Source organism: Pagrus pagrus, assembly GCF_965226575.1.
Source record: "Pagrus pagrus genome assembly, chromosome: 3".
NCBI lineage: Eukaryota > Metazoa > Chordata > Actinopteri > Spariformes > Sparidae > Pagrus > Pagrus pagrus.
Genome location: NC_140187.1, coordinates 7,832,460 through 7,856,019, shown reverse-complemented (window position 1 = coordinate 7,856,019; position 23,560 = coordinate 7,832,460). Strand labels below are relative to the sequence as shown.

Sequence of the window (23,560 nt, the reverse complement as noted above, 5' to 3'; positions counted from 1 at the left end):
CCAAAACGGTTTCACTTCATAAAGAAGATAAATAACGGAAACAACTTGTATTCTACTTGAGATCTAGTCAGATGAGGAAGTTTACATCATGTTAACAAATCACAGCTTCACTATGAGACACTTCAGACAATTTCCTCTGCAGTCAATAAGTGTGTGGCGACTCTTACATTGTCTGAAATTAATCTTGGAAACGAGAACAGGAAGGAGAAACATTAACTCAAACTGTGTGGCTCAAAGGACAGCAACCCTGTGAAAATGCTGATCGAAATGGGGTATTGTGGTGGAAATACAAACCAAGGGGAAGAATTCTTAACTATTTCTGACACAAATCGATCATTTTTTCCTGAGCAAACACACCAGATGTGACTGTATTTTTAGTGTAAGCTCTCCTTGAGTGTCAAGTGAATGGCTCAGGTGCAGCAGCCTCAGTACCTAAAGAGCTCTCTCATAGAGAAGCCCCCATCCTTCAGCACAGGGCTGAGCAGCTCGGCCAGGTACAGCCAGATGTGGGGAATGTCGATGGCCATGTCATCCGCTTGCTCCAGCGTGTCTGCAAACCTGAGAAAAACAAAGAGGACACACCTTTAAAATCATTTTATTATATAAAATATTGTTTTTCAACCAAATTGTTTTAGAATTATTACAAGGCTGAAGGTTGAGGGCAGGTTCAGGTGTACTTTATATGCGAGTTTGTCAGGAAATGTAATAGTTTCGAAACAATTATATTGTTTGTATTTGAAAATAGGAGGCAGGTGAGGAGCAGTCACATAACATAAGCAATGAAAGAAAACAGTGTATGGAGCCACATCTCACTGAGACAGTTTGCTGTGCTTCATATCGCAAGAATACACAAGAAAAGGTTTTAAGAAGCAGCCTCAAGTTTCTTGAATAAAAGCCAGAAAATGGGTATAAGGACAAAGACACAAACAAAAATCCTGCAAGCATGAAAAAAAAGGACTCCCCAAAAAGATAACGATGAAACCACAATTAAATGCTTTCATCTCCCTAAAACAAACTTTTTATTTTTTAAGATTTTTACAATTGAGACATTTTCTAACAAAACAAAAAAAGACTGGGACAAAATTGTCAATCCCACAGGAGCAGAGAAAATCTTGATAAATATACAACTGGGGAATAGTCAGGGAAAGATAATCTCAACCTTTTATTGGGAGTTTTTTAGTATGAACCCAAATTAAAGAAAGAAATGAGGCTGAGATGCAACACGAGCCATCAAGGGAGGGATGGAAGGTGACGTGCTCTGAAGTACACTTGGTGGAGGGAATTCATATGGAAAGTTACTGCCAGATATTTCTGAACACCACAGATAATGGCAAAGACGGGCCCAACACACACTTGTGAAGCCCAAATAAGACACCACTTTAACATATTCTGGTCACTAAGACCACTCCGGGAAGTGCTATATCGAGCTCTGCCACGTCAACATCGCTCAAGACCCACAGATCGTCTTTTCAGGGGTAAAACCTGAAGGTACGTGGAAGAGCTGAAGAGCTGCAAATTATTTATCTTACTCTTACTAACCACAGTAATGAAATCTAACACAATTAACAGGTTAAAACCTGAACCGCCCACGTACTATTTGTGGTCCTGAAGGATTTGGAATATCTATGAGATGGAGCAGATGACCTACTTTCCAAAATTATAAAAGAACAAGTCCTATAATGAGCTAATAAATGCAGTGAAACCTCAACTGACATTATGGGCTGATCAATGCAACAATTAACCCAAACACAAATCTCTTCAACCCCTAGAAGGTAGATATGTAAAGTTATTTCATCTGTATTATTCATTTAATCTTATTTTATTAATTTATCTATTCATGTTTTATTCATCCCTATGTTATTATGCCATTATACGAAACTGTAGACTATGATATTATCTCACTGAGAACAAAAATTAAGTTAAAAAAATGAACAATTAGCTCCGAGCTAAGTCATGACGCATGTTGCAGGTGAACTGACCCTTTGTTGAACTGAGGTTTGGGCAGGAGTCCCTTCTGCACCAGCTGGAAGAGGAGCTGGCCCATGTGGTCCCGTGTGATCTGACTGCGCTCCAGAGTCGACTCGACCCCGACACGCACAAAGATGCTCAGCTGAGAGCCCAACTCGAGCTCGTCCACACACTGAACAGCCTCCTGCAGGAAACAGAGACGACAAAACAACACTGGGTGAAGAAGGAGAAATAAAACAACAGATGCTTCTGCATCTGATTATTGCTACATGATAAAGAAGGAAGATTTATCTACTGTTCTGATCTTATCAACCCAGTAACTACAGAGCAGTATCTAAATCTGTATACTTCATTTAATGTATGTATACATATATCATTTGCTAAAAATTGACACGGGCATGTGTCACAGCATCACTTAAGCTAATTTAAATCATAAATTACGTAAAGACAAATGAATTATTCAATGATAAATTAATCAGTGGTAGCAGCAGCAGCAATCATTGATTTATCATTGACACGCTTATAAGCTCCTAATCCAGTGTTTGCACCTAAACAGACACCTACTGTTGACTTTCTCGTGAATCTCAGTACCTTGTAGTCATTTATGTGCAGGAACTCGTCGATGATGGACTTGGACTTTCTCTCCACCTCCTCTTCAGACAGAGCAGGTCTGTCTGGGGTCTGGACCACAGGCTCAGGTTTCACTGTAGACATAACAACAACAGCATAAACAGCCTCTCCATGGGGGTAGAGCGACGACGACACTGAAGAATAGATTATCGACTGATGAGATTAAAAAAGCATTTACAGTCAGTGTAAAAGAGGTTCAAATGTAGTTATGCATAGTTGCCGATGCCATTAAAGGTGTTTAGTTTGTGAACAGCAGACAAAGAGGTTGATATTTTCAGATTTACAATACACATGTTTATAAGATTATCAAATAATGAAAATAAATGTAAAAAACAACACGTTGTAGCTGCTGCTGGTTTGAGTAAAACAATAAAACAGTGACTTCCACAGTGTCGAGAGCTAAAGTGCAATAAATTCTAATTTTACATTTGCTTCTATAACTTTTTACTGTGTAATCAGTCTGGTGCGGTGCAGGCAGTTTTGTATTTAAAGGGCGGGTCCATTATTTTCCTTGTTTTTGAGGTTTTTATATCATTCTGTAGCTTCCCAGTAGTGTTCCTCTTGTCGTAAAATTCAAACATTGTAATTTAACTTTAAGTATGTATGTTTTAGAGTCAAAATGCTACTTTCCCCAAGCCTTTCCCAAAACTTTTTCCCACATGATGTGACGTAGGTTTCTGCATGACGTTGCAACAAATCTTTCCTCGGTGACAGAGGGCTGTAGGTCTGTGTGTCGGTGTCCTGCAAAGTATGCCTCTAAATTAGGGTTTATAAATAAAAATAAAACATCTTCTACCTCCAAGCTCATATCTTACAAGCAGTTTGGTCTCTCATCATGCTTTCACTGTCATTCTTTCAACGTCAACAAAGTCACTGACTTTTTTAACGGCTGAGGGGTGTATTTAGACTAAAAAGCCGAAAGCGAATGCGGTTGAACTCGCTTTTCGAATATTATTTTCCTGTCTGTCCTGTGTTGTGCAGCACTGTCTTCCTCACCAGGCTCCCTGGCTCTGCTGCGCTCCGGTTCTGTTTTCTCCTCGGTGACACTCGGCCTTCGAGGCTCGGCTCCCTCTCGCTCCCGGTCTCTTCGCGGCTCATCGGGGGTTTGACTCTCCAGCAGCTCCTTCGAACTGCCTCCCCTGATGAACGACCCGGGCCGTGACGATGGAGGGGCAGAGATCAGTGGCTTCTCACTGCGTTCCCTCCCGCTACTGCTACGACTGCTGGGAGGACAAACAAATAAGCTAACCAGGATGTTCCTCTGTGTGACAGATTATCTATCAGAGGCACAGAGATGAAACGATTGAACAGGAGCTCTAAATGTGAGCCAGGTGTTGTCCTTTACCTTCCCAGAGTTCTCCTGGAGTCAAAGTCGGGGTTCTGCGGAGGAGTGGTGGAGGGTTGAGGTGAAGGCGTAGACTGAAGCGCAGAGTAACGATTGAGGCCGGCTGTCCGTGATAGCTCTGTTATGGAGAGAAAATATGAGACATGAATACAGCTTTTGGTTTATCTGCTAACAGCTGGTGAATGGAAAAAAATAAGACAAAACATATTTCAACCGGCTATTAAACAGCCAAAAACTCTCCTCACGACCTAATCTGTGAGGCAGTAAACTCTCTTTTAACTGCACTTTCATCATGTTCTCCATTTGTCATTTTAGGTAAATCTACTGCCGCCACAGATTTTTCCTCTGTGGCACCCCGGCACAGCAGCGTAGCTAGCTTGATAAAGGAAGCGTAACCGCAGCAATAGTGAACTGCGAGGGTCAATCACAGAATTAGGGATAGACCAATTATTGATGATATTCAGCATTTTTCCGATTATAGGTTATCAGTCTCCTTGATTACTAAAACACCATAATACTCCATATTAGTATTAGGCTTGAAAAAAACTGTATTGGTTGGTCCCTATAAAGAAATGCAATACAATTATTGATGGTTATAAGTTCACGCTGCTACCGTTGTGAAGAGTAGACGGAAAAACTAAATATGATCAATCATCTTATGTGTTGTAGTGAAGTAGGCCTATTTCAGCAACCTGCAAATTGTGACTGACCCCATTTATTTTATTCGCCATCATAGATTTTTACCAACATTGATGTCTACTTCACAAAGCAACTTGTCAGGTGTGTCAGGTTGGTTTTAACTTCTCTCTCGGTCTCTTTTTTCGTTCTGTTACGCAACTATTTCTGTCACTTCAAGGTTGGCCTGAAAGTGTGCACTGTAATCCCTCAGTTATGAAGTCTTGTCCCTTTGTTTGGCAGACATTTCGTCCCCGCCTTCGAGAGTGGTCGTTTGGAACAGCTATCAACATTTTTGGCATACTGATACTGATACCAGAACTATGTGACATTTAGACCAGCTGCAGCTACAATCTGACTGTCACACCTGGCCCGTCAAAAAGGCACAGATGATGTAATGTGTCACAGCTGGGCATCTACTTGGAAGAACCAAGATTATTTCAAAGAAGTTCACATTTGTTTGAACTCAAATTTTGATTTCTCAGAGAGGTGAAGGATAAAGAAAAAAGTTTGGAAGAATCATGCTTCACCTCTGAGTCACTTTGATGTTTTCATGAGAAAACACAAGATGAAACGCACTTGGCTGATGAACAATTTTTTCGCTCGTGCAATGTTTCGACCCACTGTGGTCACGCCGGGTCAGTTAATATGTGTATTCTTACCTGAGTCACTGGCCTTGGCTCCTCCACTGCTGCCCTTCACCCACGTGACTTGAGCCCGAGGGCCCAACTGGATCTTCTCATCCATCTGAGGCTGCAGAAAGAGGAGAATTTAAGAACAAGCTGCAAGAACACGTTGCCAGAATACAGTGTATAACATGTAATATATTGCACGAATAGTTCGAGTGATATGGATGTTCTCCTTGTACGACTAACACTGAGAACATGGCAGAATACCTCATGCGAGTGGAGCTCCGCAAAAAATAAAATACTTTTCTTTTCCTTTTTTTAACAAAGCAGTACCTCGTAGATCCAGCAGGTGGACTGTGTACTACTGAACATAAACCACAATAATGTAGATCAGATGAGGGCAGAGACAGTGTAAACATCATGAGCCACAGGATTCCTCTCGGTGATGTGTAAACAATAATCTGCTGTGTACAGAAACTTTCTACAGAAAGATCAACGACCAGCAGTGAAGTGAAAGAGTTTGTGACTGACGAGGAAAAGCGCTTAATGACCGTGAGACCAACATGTCATGACACGAATAACAACCTCACGCGTTTAACTGAATAACAGTGTAGACCTGACAGACTGGGAGATTCATCACAGACTCAAAATGCTGCAACAAAGCCTTTCAGGTTGTTTTTGGTCAAATGTGGATCCTTGGTTGGTTTTCAATCACCATAACTTTGAATTCATCCTCTGTGAATTTGATGCATTATTTAATTTTAACCTTTGTAAAACATTCAGAGCTGCAACCAGGGTACATAATCAGTGCCAGCCACCAGCCACATGCTGGTAAAATATGCAAGTATTAAAAAGCCAAAAACAACAATTGTAATCTAATGGGTGGCTGGTAAAATTTGAACATTTGCTTTGCTCCCTGGCTGTGACGAAAGATTATTTTTTTTGATAAATCTGCTAGAAATCTGAATTTCTAGTCAAGGAAATGTCAAAAAGCCCAAACTGACGTCTTCAAATTGTTTGTTTTGTCCAACCAACAGTCCAAAACCCCCAAACTCTTCTTTTACCGTCATAATTGACAAAGAGAAGCAGCAAATCTTCACATTTATAGCTGGAACCAACAGATGTTTGGTTTAAAAAAAAGACTGAAATTATTAATTGATAATCAAAATAGTTCGCAATTGATTTTCTTTTGGTTGAATCATCATTAATTGACTAACTGTTGCAGCTCTAATGGCATTAAAACCTCTTACAGGTTGTTGTTATGCTTTCAAACCTAAGCTGCTTGGTTTGGTGAGGCTGGCAGTTAAATATATAAATCAAACAGATGCTGCAGTATGCACCGACCGGAGGATTTTACAATGGTAGATTGGAAAACTTCACTACTGTCAGGTCTATCTGCTGATTGTGAACTGCCTAAATAAGAGGTGCGTTGTGTCTTACTGCTTCTATTTTTTGCATTTATTCAGTTGAAAAGTCTGTGTCAACACAAACCAGATCAAAACAACACGTATCATTGTCTTCCCCTTGTGTGGACCACCTGAACCCACCTACAGGTGTGAAAGCAGCCTTAAGCCCTCTTCACACACGATTAGTATTCCCAGGAGACCTGATGATATTTAGAAATGAACTGCACACGTCTGCTTATTCCATGAATCTATTGCACGAATCACACAGTTTGTTTTTTACTTGAATTTAGTGACATTATCCCCGGGATATGATGTCAAAGCTCTACGTTATATTGATGTTTCAGAAGTGGACCCTCTGTTCTGGAGCAGACACATAGTTTAATGTTGATTTCTGCATGTGTTACAAGCATAAATTCACATTTGCAGCTCATTTAGATCGAGTACAGGACGCTGTGTGGCTGCACTTAAATGTGACAACCTTTTATTGCTCCTAACCTTCTCTGTCACTCACTTTGAACGTCAATATAAAAGATTTTTTTTTAAAGGTTCAAGCGCAAATCACCAAGATGTCGATTCACATGGGACTAATATTATAACATGGCATCTGTGTTTGGTGAAATATGGTAATGGCACATATGGTAATTTAATTTGCAGGGGAAGTTACAGACATTAAAGTGTGATTACGATCACGATCTACCTCTGCAATTACAACAAATCAATAGAGGCCCTGAGGTTACACCAGCCCGGCGAACAGGGCTTCAGTTGAAAGGGGAAATTGTGGGTATTTAGCTGTAGCTGCATGTCTCACCTTGGAGATCTTTGGGATCTTGGTGGGGTCGATGGTCCTGCTGTTCTTGGTCATGGGCACAGTGTTCCAGGTCTCTTCTCTCTGCACGCGCTGTTCTCTTTGATCTCGCTGATCTCTCTGATCTCTTGAATCTCTTGAATCTGTGGAGGCCAAAGAGACACATCGACGGATCAAACACAGTTTTAAAAGTGGAAATCAAACTATTTTCATTCACGAGTGACATTTTTTGACCGTTTCTGTTTTACATGATGAAATATTATAGGTCGGCTAACAGATGGGAGGGAGTGGGGGGCTTCCTGTCTGCTGTTTGGCACAATAGCGTCTCTGCAGGCTATAGGGACAGGAAGTGTGCCTGTATGCTCGCAAGCTTCCTGAGTCACTGTAGCTGTGTCGATGTGACTCTAAGCCTTAAAGAGGATTTAGACTGCGGGCCTGACCTGGCCGTCTCTTGCTGTCCTTGGAGAGCAGCTGCTGATGCACTTTTCTCTGCTCCTCCTGCTCTTCAATCTTCGCCTCCTTGTGGATCTGCTCGATGGTCTTCGGGCCCTGGTCCGCTCTCCTGGACACCCAGTTGTGCTGAAAGAATAATGAGAAACACTTCAGAAATAATTGGTTGTCAGGCACAGAGGAAACGCTGGTGAATTTGCCAATGATCAAAACTAAAAGACAGATGTGTTGACAGATTTATCAACCCTTCAGTTGTTAATACTTGTGCAACTCTGTGATGCCGAATCTGGAGGTTTTGTTTTTAAACAAAGTGGATCCTTGCTCTGCCTCTGCAACCTTGCTCATTTTAATTTCAAATTTGATTTTGAGCAGCGCAGCACAGCAGGATGGTTCCAGCATCTTGCAGGAGACGATGACATTGATTCAAACAGCTTGTGTTAGGTAAGAGCTACTGTAGGAGACAATCACACTTTAATCTATGCAGATGTCTCTCTATTGATAACGCCTGACATGACACCTGTCATGATAAAGTCATTTGCTTCTTGTTCGTGTATCTTCCTCTAAGTCTTCATGTTTGTTTCTGCAACTGCTGTGAGCCAAGGATACATTCATGTGCCCCCAACTGGTTATTTATTTGTTAGTTTATTTAACTGGGACAATACAGATAAATATTGTTACATGAGGAGAAACAATGCATCAGATGTTATGTTTATATGGCGTCTACCTGGAGCATAAATTGAGCCCCCAGGCCTGGTTAGGCCTTAAACTGAATGGCCAATATATCAGTAGATATTGACAATATGAATGGAAATCAAGAACTAGCGCCAAATTGTCCGATCCATTGGATCAAGTCCTTATATTGATGCCGGCATGATTTTCTGACAGTTGCTTGTGACAAAACAATGACATCATGGCAGAGAAAAGATTCATGGTGGAGAAGAAGAAACGGTCTGACAGCGTGGCTTCATTTCAAAGAAAGACGACAACAGTGCTCGTTGAAACGTCTGTTAAAACGATAATTGCAAGTGAAAACACCAGCAGCAATTTGCTGAAACATGGGTTTAAATTCAAAGAATGTCATGTATCTGACACTCTGTGCAGGAGTGGTATTGTTTCCCAACAGAGCAACACATCTTTTACAGAGGGTAAATATCCTAATGTTGTAGTTAGGGGTGGGAATGGAGAACCAGTTCTCCATTAAACAGTGTTTAAGTGCTATTTATTCTGCTTTTACACTGTGTTCAGACTCAGGGTTAATAAAACAGTTGCCCTGAAGCCAAAAACTTGTGTAGGCCTTGTTGAAACAACTTGACGACTTGAACGAAAAAGGCCGTCTTCAGTCAAAAGTAGAATCTTGAGTCATGATGTTAAACTGTGATGTGAAGATCATTAGCGACAGTTTACGGGACTGTCAAGTTGTCAAACTGTTGGCTAGCGCACAGTGAATGTAGCAATCACATCTACAAGAGGAAGGCAGTGTAAAATGTCTCTAAACACTCATCTGAGCTTTTGAAATGCAGTAATTAGAGATTGATTAGACTTCTAAGAGGTGAAGCCAGGGGAGAGGACTGATCAGTTTGCAGATTTTTGGTTTGGAGCCTAAAAGCTAGCTCACTAACTCAGGCTGGTGTCAAGAAGCACAGACAGTACAAACGGTGCAAAGCTGTATGGGATCATCTATATTTCTTATAAATGCATAATGGTGACAATGGTGCTACAACTTAACTTCTAAGTTTTAGAGCCTCTATGAAAACCTTAATCATGTGTTGCTTCTATTATTCAGTGTATTTTCTCACAGATATTTCACACAAATGTGTTTAAAATCCATAAAGAGAGCAGTAGTAGATCTATTTAGCAGAATATAACCAGAATATCCACTATCATTATCCAGAAGGACATAAAGATCTTGAAATAAACCTCTGTGGGAAAATTAATCTTGAGACAGAGCTAGCCTGAACACGAGGAAAGAACTTGGACTTTCTACAAACACACACTTACCAATCTCAGGTCTATGACGTCCTGCAACATGAACCGTATCCGAGATGACGTCTTCCTCTCCTTGACGATTTTTTCCATCTGATTGAAATACTGATCCATCCGAGGCTGAGGAAAGAGAGCAAGTGAGAAGGTTAATTTGAGACATGAAGGTTAAATTCTAAGTTTCTCTATTCGATGTACTAGGTGTCAGGGATTTCAACATTATTTCAGTTGATTACTTTGAGCAGGAGCTGCTCTGACCGCTGAAGATTAAATAGGAACATCTTTCGGAGACAGCAGAACAAAAATTGTAATAGCCCAGAAAGAACATATCCAATTCAGTGTAATGGCCCGACATTAAAACGACCATGTTTGGAAAATTACCACATTAAACAAGATGAAACTCATCCGAAGGACAAAACGGATGATTTATGATGACATTCTGTTGGATTTAATGTACAAAAACTGTGTTTATCTGTTGTTTAACAGTGTGAATATCCTTCAGTAGCAAACAGAAAAGCAAACAAAGTTCAGAGCAGCTTCCCTGCTGGTCAGAGGGCTTTCCATTTGCAGGGTGACTGGTAGATGATGAGGATCAAACCACATATCCACAGCACAGCAGAGAGAGATCAGAAAGGCCTCTGGGTCAGTTATGTCTCTTCAAGCATGTGGTGACTCTGGCTGCGTCTAAAGAGTCACTGATGTCGACAGGAGAGCTAGTCGGACAGAACGAAGCTGTGGTCACACTGTGGGGATATTCCCGTTTCACTCATAACCTACATAAACTGTTTCCCCTCCGCCTGAATGTGGCCCAGCTGGTGTGAGATCAAATCAAACCAGAACTTCCCCTTTATGTCACTCAAAACTGTGTTGCTGCTGATAAGAATCACCTCCACTAGCAGATGCATACCGACAAACTGCACTGACGTCAAAGGGCTGCTGACAAACTGTTGGCCTCATGACTTCATCACTGCAAACACTGTCTGAATCAAGCATGCACTGATTTATTAGCCAAGCATTGTATCAGCTGATATTCACCTTCTGCAAGTAAGATGTTTTTTGTGTCGCATGATCTCGCATCAATTTTGCGCTGCACATTCATGAGCTTCTGACTCATGATGTCCCTGTCTTCAGTTTGAAAGGCCATGCAAGTACTGAAAAATTCAGATCATTGAGTGTGTTGTTGCACAGCTGTTGTTGCATTACCTTTTAGATAAATAATCTTTTTTAATGTGACAGAAGTTTGTTTCATACATTTATATGATCTAATTTGTGCTCATCGGTACCTGTAATTGGCTATCAGCCAAATTGTTACTCTAAACATCGGTACTGGCCCGAATTACACAATTCCCTCGTCTGAATTACTTCATCGTAACGTCACAAAAGTTTTTATTACAGCAAGAGACAAAGAAAATCAGGTCTCTTCATGGTTTGACCCCGGGGCCAGGGAGCCTCCAAATGTCTTATGGACAACTAGCCTTTGTGTGGCACATCAACACACCAACAAAAGGCAAGTTCCTGCCACATTATTAATTACACTTAATAGTCTATAATAATAATATTGAGCTAATAAACGTTATTTTCAGTTGCAAAAAACTGCTAAATCACCAACAGCATTTCAGTTTGCTGAATATATTTCAAGCTTTCATCTGCGATCTGTGACAACATGCTGTTTTGACCCCTTTAAACACACATTAATTAAAAGATTTATATCCTTCATTAACTAACGTACACAGCATGAGGCGCTTATTCTGAAGGCTGTCTGAGCCACTGCAGTCTCTTGTGGATTCACAACTCTGTAGCCTTTTCACACGAAGCTACACAAATTAAAGGAATCATTTGATGTTGTGGGAAATACACTTATTGGCTTTCTTGCAGAGACCACTTATATCTGTATGGTATAAATTAAGCTCCAGCTAGCAGCCAGTTAGCTTAGCTTAGCAGAAAGACTGGAAACAGGAAAATGGTTAGCCTGGCTCTGACATAAAGTAACAATTCCAACTACAAACACCTCTAAAGCTCCCAATGAATATGTTCAAATCACAAAAAAACATGAAATCAACAAAAAAGAAACCACTCTGGTTCATGTAATAAATCAACGTTCTTCTCCGCCTCACCTTGGCCTTCTCAAAGTCGAGGTCCTTGCCGATGGTGGTTAGCAGCCTGCACAGGCACTCCAAAGACTCCTCATCGTGGTTCTTCAGCAGCTTGACGACACAGTCATGCATGATGGCCTCCGTCAACATCTTGAGCTTGAAGAGCTCGCCGATGAACTTGATGTTGCCGATGGAACGCCGCCGGGCTTTGTCCTTGGCTTCCTCCAGCTCTTCCTGCATCCTCTCACGCTCTGTCGTCTGAAGGGAACCAAGGAAACACAAATCAAATACTCGACCTTGACGTTTTTCATAAGACACAAAAGAGTATCATTCACTCCGGCATCTGTTGTCACACTCGTTCATTGGCCACGTACCGATGCAGCAGAGTCCAGCTCTTTCTGCTTCCTCTCGAACACCACATCGTCCACCTTGTCCTTCTCAAACTCCTTCTGACAGCGGTTTAGCAGCAGCTTGCGAAAGTTCACTGTGGTGTTGGGTTTGTCAGTCATGGGCACTTTGAGCTGTACATGAATAGTACACAGAGAAGATATTGTAAAGAAACACAAGTATAAAGACAAGTAAAGCAACAAACTAACCCTTTCCGTATATTTACCGTGACTTGGTTGGGGCCATAAGACAAAGAAACTTTTACATTTATAGTTTCCATGTGCAGATCTCAGAACAGTCTGTATATGTTTCGTGTTCAATGCAGAACATCAGTTATTGTTGCTACGTCATGTTTTTTAACATTACCAACCCTACAAACACAAACACGCATCATCAGGTTGATGCACTGACCGTGGCGAGGCAGCGGCACATGTTTCCGTAGGCCACAGAGAAGCTGGGCTCATCGAGGGCCTTCTCAAAGACCAAGTCGATGACCCCTTTGAGCCGCTCTTCTGTGTCGATGGTCAGGTCCGTCACCTGCTTCATCAGCTGGTGGAACTTCTGAGGCGTCAGCTTGTTCAGGATGCTGCGGACCTTCCTGAAGAGATCCTGAGGGGAAATAGTCATTTTAATTAGACGTATCATTGAAAACGTATTCTGTTATAGGGCTGGCTACTATAGGTAGTTTTTGGATTGGATTTTCTTTTCCTATTTTATATAATGCATATTTTTCCTCATAACTGCAGGGGGTCAACAGGTATGAGACACGAAGACTTAATGATTGTCTTTTCAAGATTATTTTTAACCAACTTTAAGGCAGATTTTTTTGACAAATCATTTTCTTTATCAAGCATTGCAGGTAAGTGTAAAAGTAAGTGTGTGGTCCTGTGTAGAGGTAGGTTTTATGTTGGGATATGGTTGTGTGAAGTGAAAATATATGTATTAGGTTCAGGTTTAAAGATTTCCAACATGAGAATTGTGGACTTTCACAAAGAAGTTATTGATATTAAGAAACAAGTCTGGTGCAGGTATCTCACGCTCTTTTGTGTGTGTTTGTGTGTACAGTACGTCTGTGTGCTTATATACAAGATTACTTGGCCCTACCTGTGTTTTTTGTATCTCAGGATCCTCTGCAGGACTCTCCCTCTTCAAGCCAGGTTTCCAGGCATTCTCCGATTTCTTCAGCTGAATGTCATCGTTCACCGACACGTTCATGATGATCTTCCTGGGCGGAGGCCGCCGCGCCCCAATGTTCATAAGCTGTGAATGTAAAGAATGGCAGAATATACAGCATGTCAATATTCCTGCCGTTTTTCCTTTAACAAGTCACAAAAACACGTTGTCTATTACAGTTTAAGTGCCTTTCCGTAATAAAAACAACAAAATGTAATCAAAAACATAAAACAAAGCTACACTATAATGACTGTAATGTACCTACCATCTGCTCTGCTCATCATGTTGTGAAATACGTAATCTATTCTACTTGAGCAGAGCCATAACAGTGACTCTGCATTGTCTACAAGAACAGATACACTTTAATGTGCTGCAGCACTTGAGGAGGTTAATTCTGATCCAACAAATCTCAACTCTAATAATGGTGAAACAGTGCTGCATTGTACTTTATAAATGGTATCCTGGAGTTGAATCAGCCACTGAACATTTATAGACGTCGCCTGAAACCAACTGGAACCAAGAACCTAAAATGATATCCTGCAATCCCCGAACTATAATGAAAAGTTTGACAGATGTGCAGCGTCAATATACTCTTAAAGCGGCAAGTTTTCAAGCAGCTAAGAGGAGAGGTTGTTATAGTGGTTATAAAAATGTCAATTATTCAATATGTACAGCATGCGGAGCCCCCATTTTTTTCTGTTATTTGTAACAACTTAAGGGCACTTGGAAAAATGCTTTATATGTAGATTCCTATAAAATAAATTATTAAATTATGATGTTTTTTTCAATTGATTTATGGAATTATGTAAAGCTTCACAGTTAATTGACATATTACTGAAATCACAATATGACCAGGTATAATATGGATATCGAAGAAGCCATAAGACCATAGTGTTAGCTAATGTCAACGTGCAGCGTTTTTAATCCTCGCAGTACAGGTGCTTCAACCAAGCGACAACCCATTGGCCTTCGTCCCACAGAAACTCGTTTTAGTTCAGCGGGGTAAACGTGGGGACTAACTGAGTGTCGAAATGGAAAGTGAGAACAGGAGGACTGTGTGTGATTTTATGAATGATTGTGGCAGCTTGAGCGTGCATGTGTGTGTGTGTGTGTGTGTGTGTTCATGTGTGACTCACTGCAGCTCCTCTTCCTCCAGTCATCTGCCTGCCAAAATCTGCAAAAGCAGGTGTGAAATCAGGTCCTCTGGAAATCGCCCTGGTGTCCACCACCCGAGATGGCAACTTGTTTTGGTTTATCTGTAAGACACACAACATACACAACACATTATTGCACACGCACACAAGATGAGGGGTGAACAGCAGGGGGAGCAGTGATCCCCTAATAATCGTGGCGATAGGGGGGAAAGGAGTCAGCCTGCTGAGACTGTCTGTCTGTGCGTGCGTTTCTAACCCAGTGGTCCCTTTAAGGTGACCCGTTGTAAATCACAGTCATCCAGTGTCAGCAGGTTCTGGTTTATGTATTTTTACTGTTCTGGTGATAAATTGTGCTTGGCGGGTTCAGCGGGCCGCTCAGTCGTTCAGTGAGAGAAGTCAGAACCAGATGTGGAAGGAAGGAAGGAAGGAAGGAAGGAGGAAAGGCACGCAGGAGAGAGCGAGATAGTTGTGGGGGAGGAGAGAAGAACAAATCCAGCTCTTTGTCTTTCAGCTGTCCTTGACTTCCTCTCGACTCTTTTCCAGAGAGATTTCACTTTCCCCCTCAGAGAAAATGAGACTAAGGGATTGTACATCAACTGTTCGCCGGTCTGCTTGTTCTTTTTGGTGAGATGGGGGGAGGGGCATGTACTCTCAACACTGCCAAGTGTGACATAATAGCAATGTGATTTTAATCAAAACAGCATTTCGGCCGGACCATATGCTCCACCCATACGTATGTGTGGATCAGAGGAATGAACCAAACTCTCTGTGGTTTATCTTTGATCCAGTGTGTGAAACACGCCTGTTGCTGTGAGCTCAGGATAAAAGAAACCTGTTTCACGAGGAGCTCTCTTCAAAACTAGGGCTTCAACTAATGACCGTTTTCATTAATAATTAATATTATCCATCAATTAATAGCTTTATCAAACAAACAGTCTTTAAATCTTAAATATAATCTCAGATAATGAGAAATAATGCCCATCACCGTGTCCAAGAGCCTGATGTGAGATTTAAAAATAGCTCGTTCCGTCCAATTATAATTCAAAAACTCATTGACATTAAAATTACAGAGATATAAAGACAAAAAAAGCAGAAATTCTTCCCATTTAAGAAGCTGAAACCACAGAATGTTTGGCATCTTTGTTTCTGGAGATGCAATAATTAGTCGATTAATTGATTAGTCAATTGAGAGACATTTACTTGCCAACCATTTTGATAATCGAATAATCGTTTCGTTTTCGTACTTTATGTGAGTATTCATTTTCCCGACAACTTTTCATTTTTACTCTCTACTACTTACATTTTTAAAACAGGCTTGTTCCTTTAGATTGAATGCATTTGAAGGGAATGATCGATTATTCTTATTTTGCATCACTGCACGCCGCCTTCCCAACATCACAAGACTGATTTCAACCTAACAGTGGACATCACGCACGGCAGACGTAGCGAGATGAAACGGCGTAAAAGACAAAAAACAAGATAGGAACAGACAGAGAGGGAGAAAAGCTTTGTTTGTTTCTCGTATCTGCAGCGATCCTGCAGCCCTCTGCCTGTATCTTCTCATTTTCTCAGTTTGTTGCTGTGCTCGGGACGCTTTACCAACCCAAAATGTTTGCATTTGCCGACCTGGAAATGAGACGCTACAATCGCCTATCTTTGTGGGGCGTTTAGGAACAGCTTGGACAAATCCTACTGATTGTATCTTTAAATATTTTACTTCTACCCGAGTAAAGAATGTGTGTACTTTTGCCACCTCTGAAAAATGTCCAACATTTGCTTGTTCAAGCTTTTTAAATTTAAGGGTTTGCTGCTTTTCTCTGTCATTTATGACAGTAAATGAAGAATCTTTGGGAGCAACTTGTTTTTGACATTTTGTAGTCTAAACAATTAATCATGAAAACGATTGTTAGTCGCAGCCCCATTTGTTTCATAACGGTCTTAAAATATTAATTGAATATAAAATGTATTGCCGTTTAATTTTCTGTTGTCTGACTTACAATATCAGTTCAAAACTGGCTCACTCACCTTGTCCAGCACCACATCGCTGATGGGCGGGAGCCCCTCAGGCTTCTGTACACAGGCGGGCATGAACTGGAAGCCCAACAGGAAGTCCCTGTCATATTGACGCTTCCCGCTGGACTCGGCCAGGTCTGGACCACCAAGCACAATTGGAGAGGGAAGGAAACAAAAAAAAAGAGCAATTACAGCGTTGTTATACAGATAAAACATTTAAGTTTTGTCTAAAGTAGCTTTTAACATCTGTCTCTCTAACCTTCCATGTCCTGTGGAGCACCTGTGGAGTTCTCCTTGTCTCCGGGGGTGGCTCCACTGTCACTGCTCTCAGTCTCCGAGGTGTGGCCCGCCCCGTTCCTCATGGGCTCTATCTCAGCCTCACCGTTCTCCTCTGGTGCAGCAGGCTTCCCGTCAGCCTCGGGGCTGCTGGCCGGAGGTGGAGCAGAGGTGGGAGTGAAGACTGGTGGTAGGGGCACTGGGCTGCTTCTCAGAGGAGCTGACTGCGGGGCCTGGTCTCCAGCAGGCTGATCCACCGGCCTGGGCTCGTCCTGTGTGGAAGAAAAACTCAGCTTTCAGATCTTCAATATTTGTCAGTAAGCATTATGCGCCGCTTTGTTATCATTGAGCCAAATAATAAATGGTTGCTGTCGTGAGGCTCTCTCTGAGGGGATTTAATGTACAAAAAAAAGAATGATTTGATAATTCATCACATTTAAAAAGTAGCAGCATCACCATTTCTCCAGATAACACGGTCTATAATTATTAGTTATGAAGCTGTAAGGAGGTCATCTGCCGACAGGGTGAGAGCATGAAGGAAAGGTAAAACTGCAGGAGTAGAAAATGAGGGATGAGGGAATAAAAACGTAATGAAGGTTTGGGACTCGGGGATGAATGAGAGATGATGAAATGCAGAAAGGACAGAAGGCTCAGGTGCAAAACAAAAGACAGAAAAGGGGAAAAATAGGGGCACAATAGGCTCGTCATAGTGGGCTGGGCCATTGGTAGCGTAGATTGGACAAACCTATATTGGTATGATTTTATCTACACCACTGCTGTTGTCATTAAATCAATAGTATGTGAATTATACCATTTCTGCACAATAAAAGAGATTATTATTCTTAGATTTTATTGATTTTGTGTTACCTGCTCTGTGTTGTCTTGGCCAGGACACCCCTATGAAGGATTTATATGATTTTTTTTAAAAATTTGCTTTCTCTGAGGCCTAGTACAAACATACACCGTTATTTTATTTTTTTCATAATCTTAAGTTTTCTGCCCATCCAGACGTGAAGAGTTTCTGAATATCTCCTCCAGATATTCAAATGTGAGTGGTGAGGTTTATTTTTAATTATCGGTATTATTTTATAAGGTTTTGCGTGAATTGTGTCTCTCTGTGTAAAATAACATTTCTTTTTAACTGTGTTTGTAGCCTCAAAGAAGGCATCTATACACGTCTGTACCACCAGTTATCTGATGGTGTGAGAATTCTCCCACAGCTATAAGCCCCAAACAAAACAATAAAGGAGAGGAAATGAGAGCGGGACTGAGCTGATTTTACATACAGTGGGCTGGGAGAGCAATGAAGATGATGGATAACTCCTCGCTGTCGTTCTCGGACGATAACAACACCCCCAAGTCATTTATGTCTGCTTCCTCCACCTCACATGTGGAAACATTTTCCACTTGAACTATTGCCCACATTGTGCCTTTTCCTCTTCTCTCTCAGCCTCTCTGTCCTGATTTCTGATACTTTGTAGGCATTTTTAAATGTCTTGTTCCAAAAAAAGACACCAAAGGTTTAAAAAAAGGTGACAGGATCTCACTAAATTGTTGAAAAGTAGGTAGTCACCGGACTAAATAAAATTTCTACCAAGACGCAATACGCTCATTTGTTACCTCTTCCTCCTTTTGAGGTGCGTCTCCAGCAGAGATCCCTTCATTTGGTTTCCTCCAGGTCTTTGGTATAGCAGACGCAGTCTGATTCACTGTAGGGAAACACAGGAAAAGGCAATCAGCCCCAGCCAGTCAGCAAACAACACAACCACAACGGATTTAAACAAGAAATTTGTGTTTTTGTCTGTGGTAATAAACCTGCGAGTCCACATCTATCACAACAGTCCTGGAAAATACTAAAATCTTCAAGCCTACAACGGGCTGCAGATGGTATTAGTCAAGATAATATAAACCAGATAATTCTATAAAATGCTTAAAAGTCACTTAAATAGACCTATATAGTCCTTACATGTCAAACTTTACAAACCAAAATAAAACATTATTAGCGAATAATATTTGACAGAGTGGAAAAAGATGGATAAATGGTCTGATATGATAGACACAGCTAACGATGCTTCTCCTGCTTTAGTTCTTCAAATTCTGTACTTCTGAGCACATCTTTGTCATAAATGTAATCTGCTATAAACCGAGAACATGATAAACTGATATGAATGCATCAGTAAAGACTTTAAATGGCTAGAAGAAGTGACATTAGTTAGTCTATGATCTAACATAATAGTCCAATTCTGTGCAATTTCTCATTTCATCCAATTAATTAAATTAAAAGTATTCTACTGATGATTTAAGCAATTCCTCAACTGTGAAATTTCTCTAGCATACTGTAGCACTTATACTGAAAATTATTGTCAATTATTACCTCATTCATTATACGCGCTGTATTAAGGCTGCACGATATTGGCAAAAACTGACATTCCAGATTTGAATTTTCTGCGATATATATTGAAATATGAAAAAATACAGGACTTTATTCCTCCAGATACCTTGAATAGCTCTATCTGGGTAAAAAATAATCATTCTTGAATGATTGGGGGGATTTTGTAGAGGAGTGCATTTTATCAAACAACCAAAGTAGGCTCTGCTTTGTTTGATAAATATTATGAAGGTTCCTCATCGCTCACAAGCAAAAACCTCCCAAGAACCCATTAATCTGACTAAATTAAGCAGTATTAAATTCTCTCATGATATGAGACAGACATCTCTCTTGTAGATTAGTCAAGGATAATGAGACAAACAGCTAAAAAGTTGTTCCATGCCGTGTTTGAGTTAATTTGCCTTCCTTGACAGTGTACATCCGACGCTGCGATGTGACTATACTGACGATGCTGAAACAATATATTGTGCAGCTCTTCACTGTGTAGTGTAGTATGAGGCAGATGTCACTATGTATTTTTTTTACTTCTTTACTATATAAATACTGTATATATAGTTGTCATAAATCATAGGTTATTGCACATATTTTAACATTTAATTTTATATTTTATCTAACCTACCTTTTTTACATAGTTTCTATTATCTCTTTTCTATTTAATAGTTGTTTTTTTTTTTATAAATTCTCTACACTGTGACATTTCTGTTCTCGGAAGACAAAACTGATGTATCTCAGTTTTCCCCTCGGGGACAAATAAAGTATTTCTAATTCTGATTTCTCCGACTCTGACTCAGCAAACCAGTGATATGTATGTCAATGCTGTCTCAATAGAGGGAAAACAAAGCACATGAGCTAAAAATGGTTTACTGAATCTGACTATGAATGGAGAAGGAGTACTGCAAAGTTCAACATGCTTGATGCGTCCCTTTTTGAAAGGGAAATAGTCTTAAATGTATTTAAAACGCGTGTCATTAATTCTCAATGTTTTCTGAAAGAATATAACTGTGACCATGCTCTTTGTGAGGGAACCAACTGTGTCAGCACAGTGCATGATTAGAGATTATTTGTAATGAGTGCTATGTGGGTGTTCATAAAACTCCCTAGTGCCCAATAGAGGCACTTAATTTTGCTAATAAGCCATAATACCATGATAAAAGTGTTTTAGTTTTAGCTTTAGTGTCACTGAAAAAAAGGTTGAAACATTTTTGTCGAGGCTACGATAGATTTTATAGTTGAAATGAACAGATTCAGTACCTGTAGTGGGACTCTTCCCTGTGAGTGCTTGTTGCTGGGACTCTGTTTTGCTGTCAGTAATGCCTCCATGTGCCTCTGTCCCTACTCTGGGGAGGTCTTTAGTGTCTAAGGGCTTGCTCAGCTCGCCGTCCTCTGTTGTGGCCTGCACCAGAGGCGGAAGGCCAGGGGGGAGCATAAGTGGCAGAGCTGGGGCGGGGCTTGAGGTCAGGGTGACTGGCACTACAGCCACAGGTGCCATGGGGGCGAGCGCAGCAGCAATGGGCACCTCTGGCCTCACATCAGAGGGCAAAGTTTCAGAGGAGGAGGCCTCTCTATAAGCAGGAGCAGAGGCCTGGGGCTGGAGTGCAGCTGAGGACAGAAGAGAAGGCTCGTGAGCCGGGGCGTCGAGCTCGGTCACAGAGTCTGCAAGGCCGTTCAAAGCCTTCGGAGCCGGTGCTGGCGACGCAGCCAGAGTTCTAGGGGCGTCTGAAAGAGGCTTGTCTGTGTTGGGAGTCTGAGGCGGCGCCAAAGAAGGTTTGGGCTCCCCGACTGAGGGGGAGGGAGAAGAGGCTGAAGCAGCGGACTCCCTGGCTGAGGGACGTTCACTTTTGTTGGCCACTGACAGAGGGAGAGTGGCGGGGGCTGTCATCGAGGCAGGAAAGGGAAGCTCTGGTTCAACAGTAGAACAGGGCTCGGTTACAGGAGTGTTGGCCTCGAGTCTCTCCACAGGGGCTTCAGGCTGCACGAGTCCAGGCGAGGAAGACTTCTGGACAACTGGCTCCAGTTTTGGCGTATCATCTGGAAGGATGAGGAGGAGATAAAATATTCAGTCATCAAGGGTAATATCATATGCTGTGTTTGCCAGTTTCTTTAAATAGCTGTAAATGTTTCTCTGAAGCATGTTAACTAAGGCACTTTTTTATTGTTCTTCATGACACAATATCTTCAGATAGCAAGTAAAGAAACAGGTCACTATGTAAAAATAATATTTGCATGGAGATTACCACTTTAGAAATGCAGTCTGAAGCTTCTTAGTAATAAAACTGGTTCCAAAAATAATGTTAAGTACTGTTGGCTAAACTGTTCCAGCTGCTGACACGACACTCTGATTTGTGAGTGAAATGAAAGTGAAAGCATTCAGTGTGCAGCCTCTTCTTGGAAAAAGAAACGGATACTTAAAATGTTCAGGAATCTTTTCTTTTTCAAACCTGCTCAGTATCTGCTCAGAGATGAGATGAGACGAGATGAAAAGAAATCCAAATCCTGACACAGGATGGTCACGCTTGATTCTAACCCCTTACAGAGCAAGCTAGCCCATTGAGGTGAGCTGTGTGTCTGTTACTGCTGCTAGCAATCAAGGATTTAAGCTAGCTATGGCCACCACGGCATCCTTTGAGGGGAACAGCGGCAGCTAGGCTAAATTTGTGGTAACCATCTCAGGGCGGGAGGCATCGCCGGTAGACTTCAAGTCTTTTGAGTACACATGCGCCGGGCCAGTGAGGATACTGGACCACCACATCAGTCGCCTCAAAAGTGGACCCTTGCCTTTCTGATAATGCAGCTTTCCCTTGAAATTGGGAAGGTGATGTTCTGCCCAAGCCCGTGCCTAATGTTAGCTAATCTTCTTCCAGCCACCCCGTGCCGGAGATGTCACCCAGCGCCTCTTGCAGGGGGAGTGAAAGGCTTCTTAATTCACTCTGTCCTGTAAGAGCCTTATGCATCTATTTGGACAGGACTAATGGATTTAGGAAGAGTGACCAGCTTGTTGTATCTTGGCCCCCTTCTCACACAGGGAAGGCTCTGGCTCGCCTTTGCGTGTCAAAATGGGTGGTGGTGGCTTTTGAGAGTTGTGGTCTGTAGCTATTGGAGAGCCTGCGGGCTTAGTTCACCAGGGGTGCAACCACAGGGGCATTTCTGTGAATGCCCGCTGCTTGTTGGACATCCCTTCACACATTTATTCGGTTTTATCACCTGGACATGATGACTTCACTGGCACAATCAGTCCTGAGTGTGGGTTCATGTTAACTGTGTGCTAGCCCAAAAGGAGGGCTTGCCTGCTGGGGCAAGGTGGTATGGGTTCTGGAGCATGCAACTCGTGAGCGCATGGATTCAGTTTAGCTGCTCTGGTGCACTTCCGTCATTCTGGATTTGATGTCGTCATCGTCTGTCGCGTTGTGAGTGACACAAAAGACACTTTGTAATGTGATTATGAGCGGCCAGAGCCTCCGGACTGAGACGCATCTGTGGAAATTGCATTTAGGTCGTATTTCAAACCATCTTCAAATGTGGTTTTTGTTTTGTTTTTTGCAGTGCAGACTTCCTAAAATCAATCTGTAGATATGCCTAATATCTGTTTTTGGGCTGGCAGTCTGAGCACAACCAGAGAAGAGAATTTTTTGTTACCAGGGTAACACCAGAGAAAACCGAGTGAGGTATCTCACATCACTGCCTTGCTTGGATTCATGTTCCCTGTTAATTAAAAGTTTTCTCAGTTCAGGGTTACTGCTCCACATAAGGGGGGACTTCCTGCCATACGAGGTAATGACAGAGTAGTAACTGGTTAAACTGTTAAGTGTGGGACCCCTGCTTGTTAGGAGTGGATATCTTCTGAAAAAAAAAAAAGGGGATGTTGGTGCAGACCTGGCCCTGGTTTGGTGTCTGAAGCCCCAGTTGTCAGCGGCTGCTGTGGCTGTTGGGGCTGTGGTGGCTGTGGCGGCTCCACTGCGTAGCCTCCAGGATGGGCCTGTTGTGGCTGAGGAGGCTGCGACTGCTGCGGCTGCTGCTGCTCTGGAGTCTGGCTGCTGCTCAGCTGCTGCGATTTGAGGTAGAAAATGTGAGGATAATGAGGGTGCGGCCATAAAAACTAGCAACACAGAAAACCAGAGAGATAGGCACAGAGATGTAGGCAAGCACGCACACAAAAAATAAACAAACAAACCCAAATGCAAGATTAAGCA

General features: G+C 41.8%; 1 protein-coding gene across 9 annotated transcripts in view; it reads right to left on the bottom strand.

Moving 5' to 3' along the window:
• eif4g3a (eukaryotic translation initiation factor 4 gamma, 3a) overlaps positions 1-23,560 on the bottom strand; it is a 59,622-nt gene that overhangs the window by 4,070 nt on the left and 31,992 nt on the right. For 3 of the 9 annotated variants that reach the window (XM_084349674.1, XM_084349677.1, XM_084349681.1), the window contains 19 exons: positions 23,244-23,466; positions 20,625-21,401; positions 18,605-18,693; positions 16,968-17,256; positions 16,721-16,845; positions 14,678-14,797; positions 13,473-13,628; positions 12,780-12,977; positions 12,356-12,502; positions 12,003-12,239; positions 9,907-10,011; positions 7,899-8,037; positions 7,462-7,601; positions 5,281-5,371; positions 3,944-4,061; positions 3,595-3,821; positions 2,560-2,672; positions 1,980-2,152; positions 433-558 (listed from right to left, as the gene is read on the bottom strand). In XM_084349674.1, coding sequence (XP_084205800.1) covers positions 433-558; positions 1,980-2,152; positions 2,560-2,672; positions 3,595-3,821; positions 3,944-4,061; positions 5,281-5,371; positions 7,462-7,601; positions 7,899-8,037; positions 9,907-10,011; positions 12,003-12,239; positions 12,356-12,502; positions 12,780-12,977; positions 13,473-13,628; positions 14,678-14,797; positions 16,721-16,845; positions 16,968-17,256; positions 18,605-18,693; positions 20,625-21,401; positions 23,244-23,466 — 3,593 coding nt within the window. The remainder of the gene's footprint in view (positions 1-432; positions 559-1,979; positions 2,153-2,559; positions 2,673-3,594; positions 3,822-3,943; positions 4,062-5,280; positions 5,372-7,461; positions 7,602-7,898; positions 8,038-9,906; positions 10,012-12,002; positions 12,240-12,355; positions 12,503-12,779; positions 12,978-13,472; positions 13,629-14,677; positions 14,798-16,720; positions 16,846-16,967; positions 17,257-18,604; positions 18,694-20,624; positions 21,402-23,243; positions 23,467-23,560) is intronic. The other 6 variants (XM_084349675.1, XM_084349676.1, XM_084349680.1 and 3 more) reach the window with 3 other exon arrangements.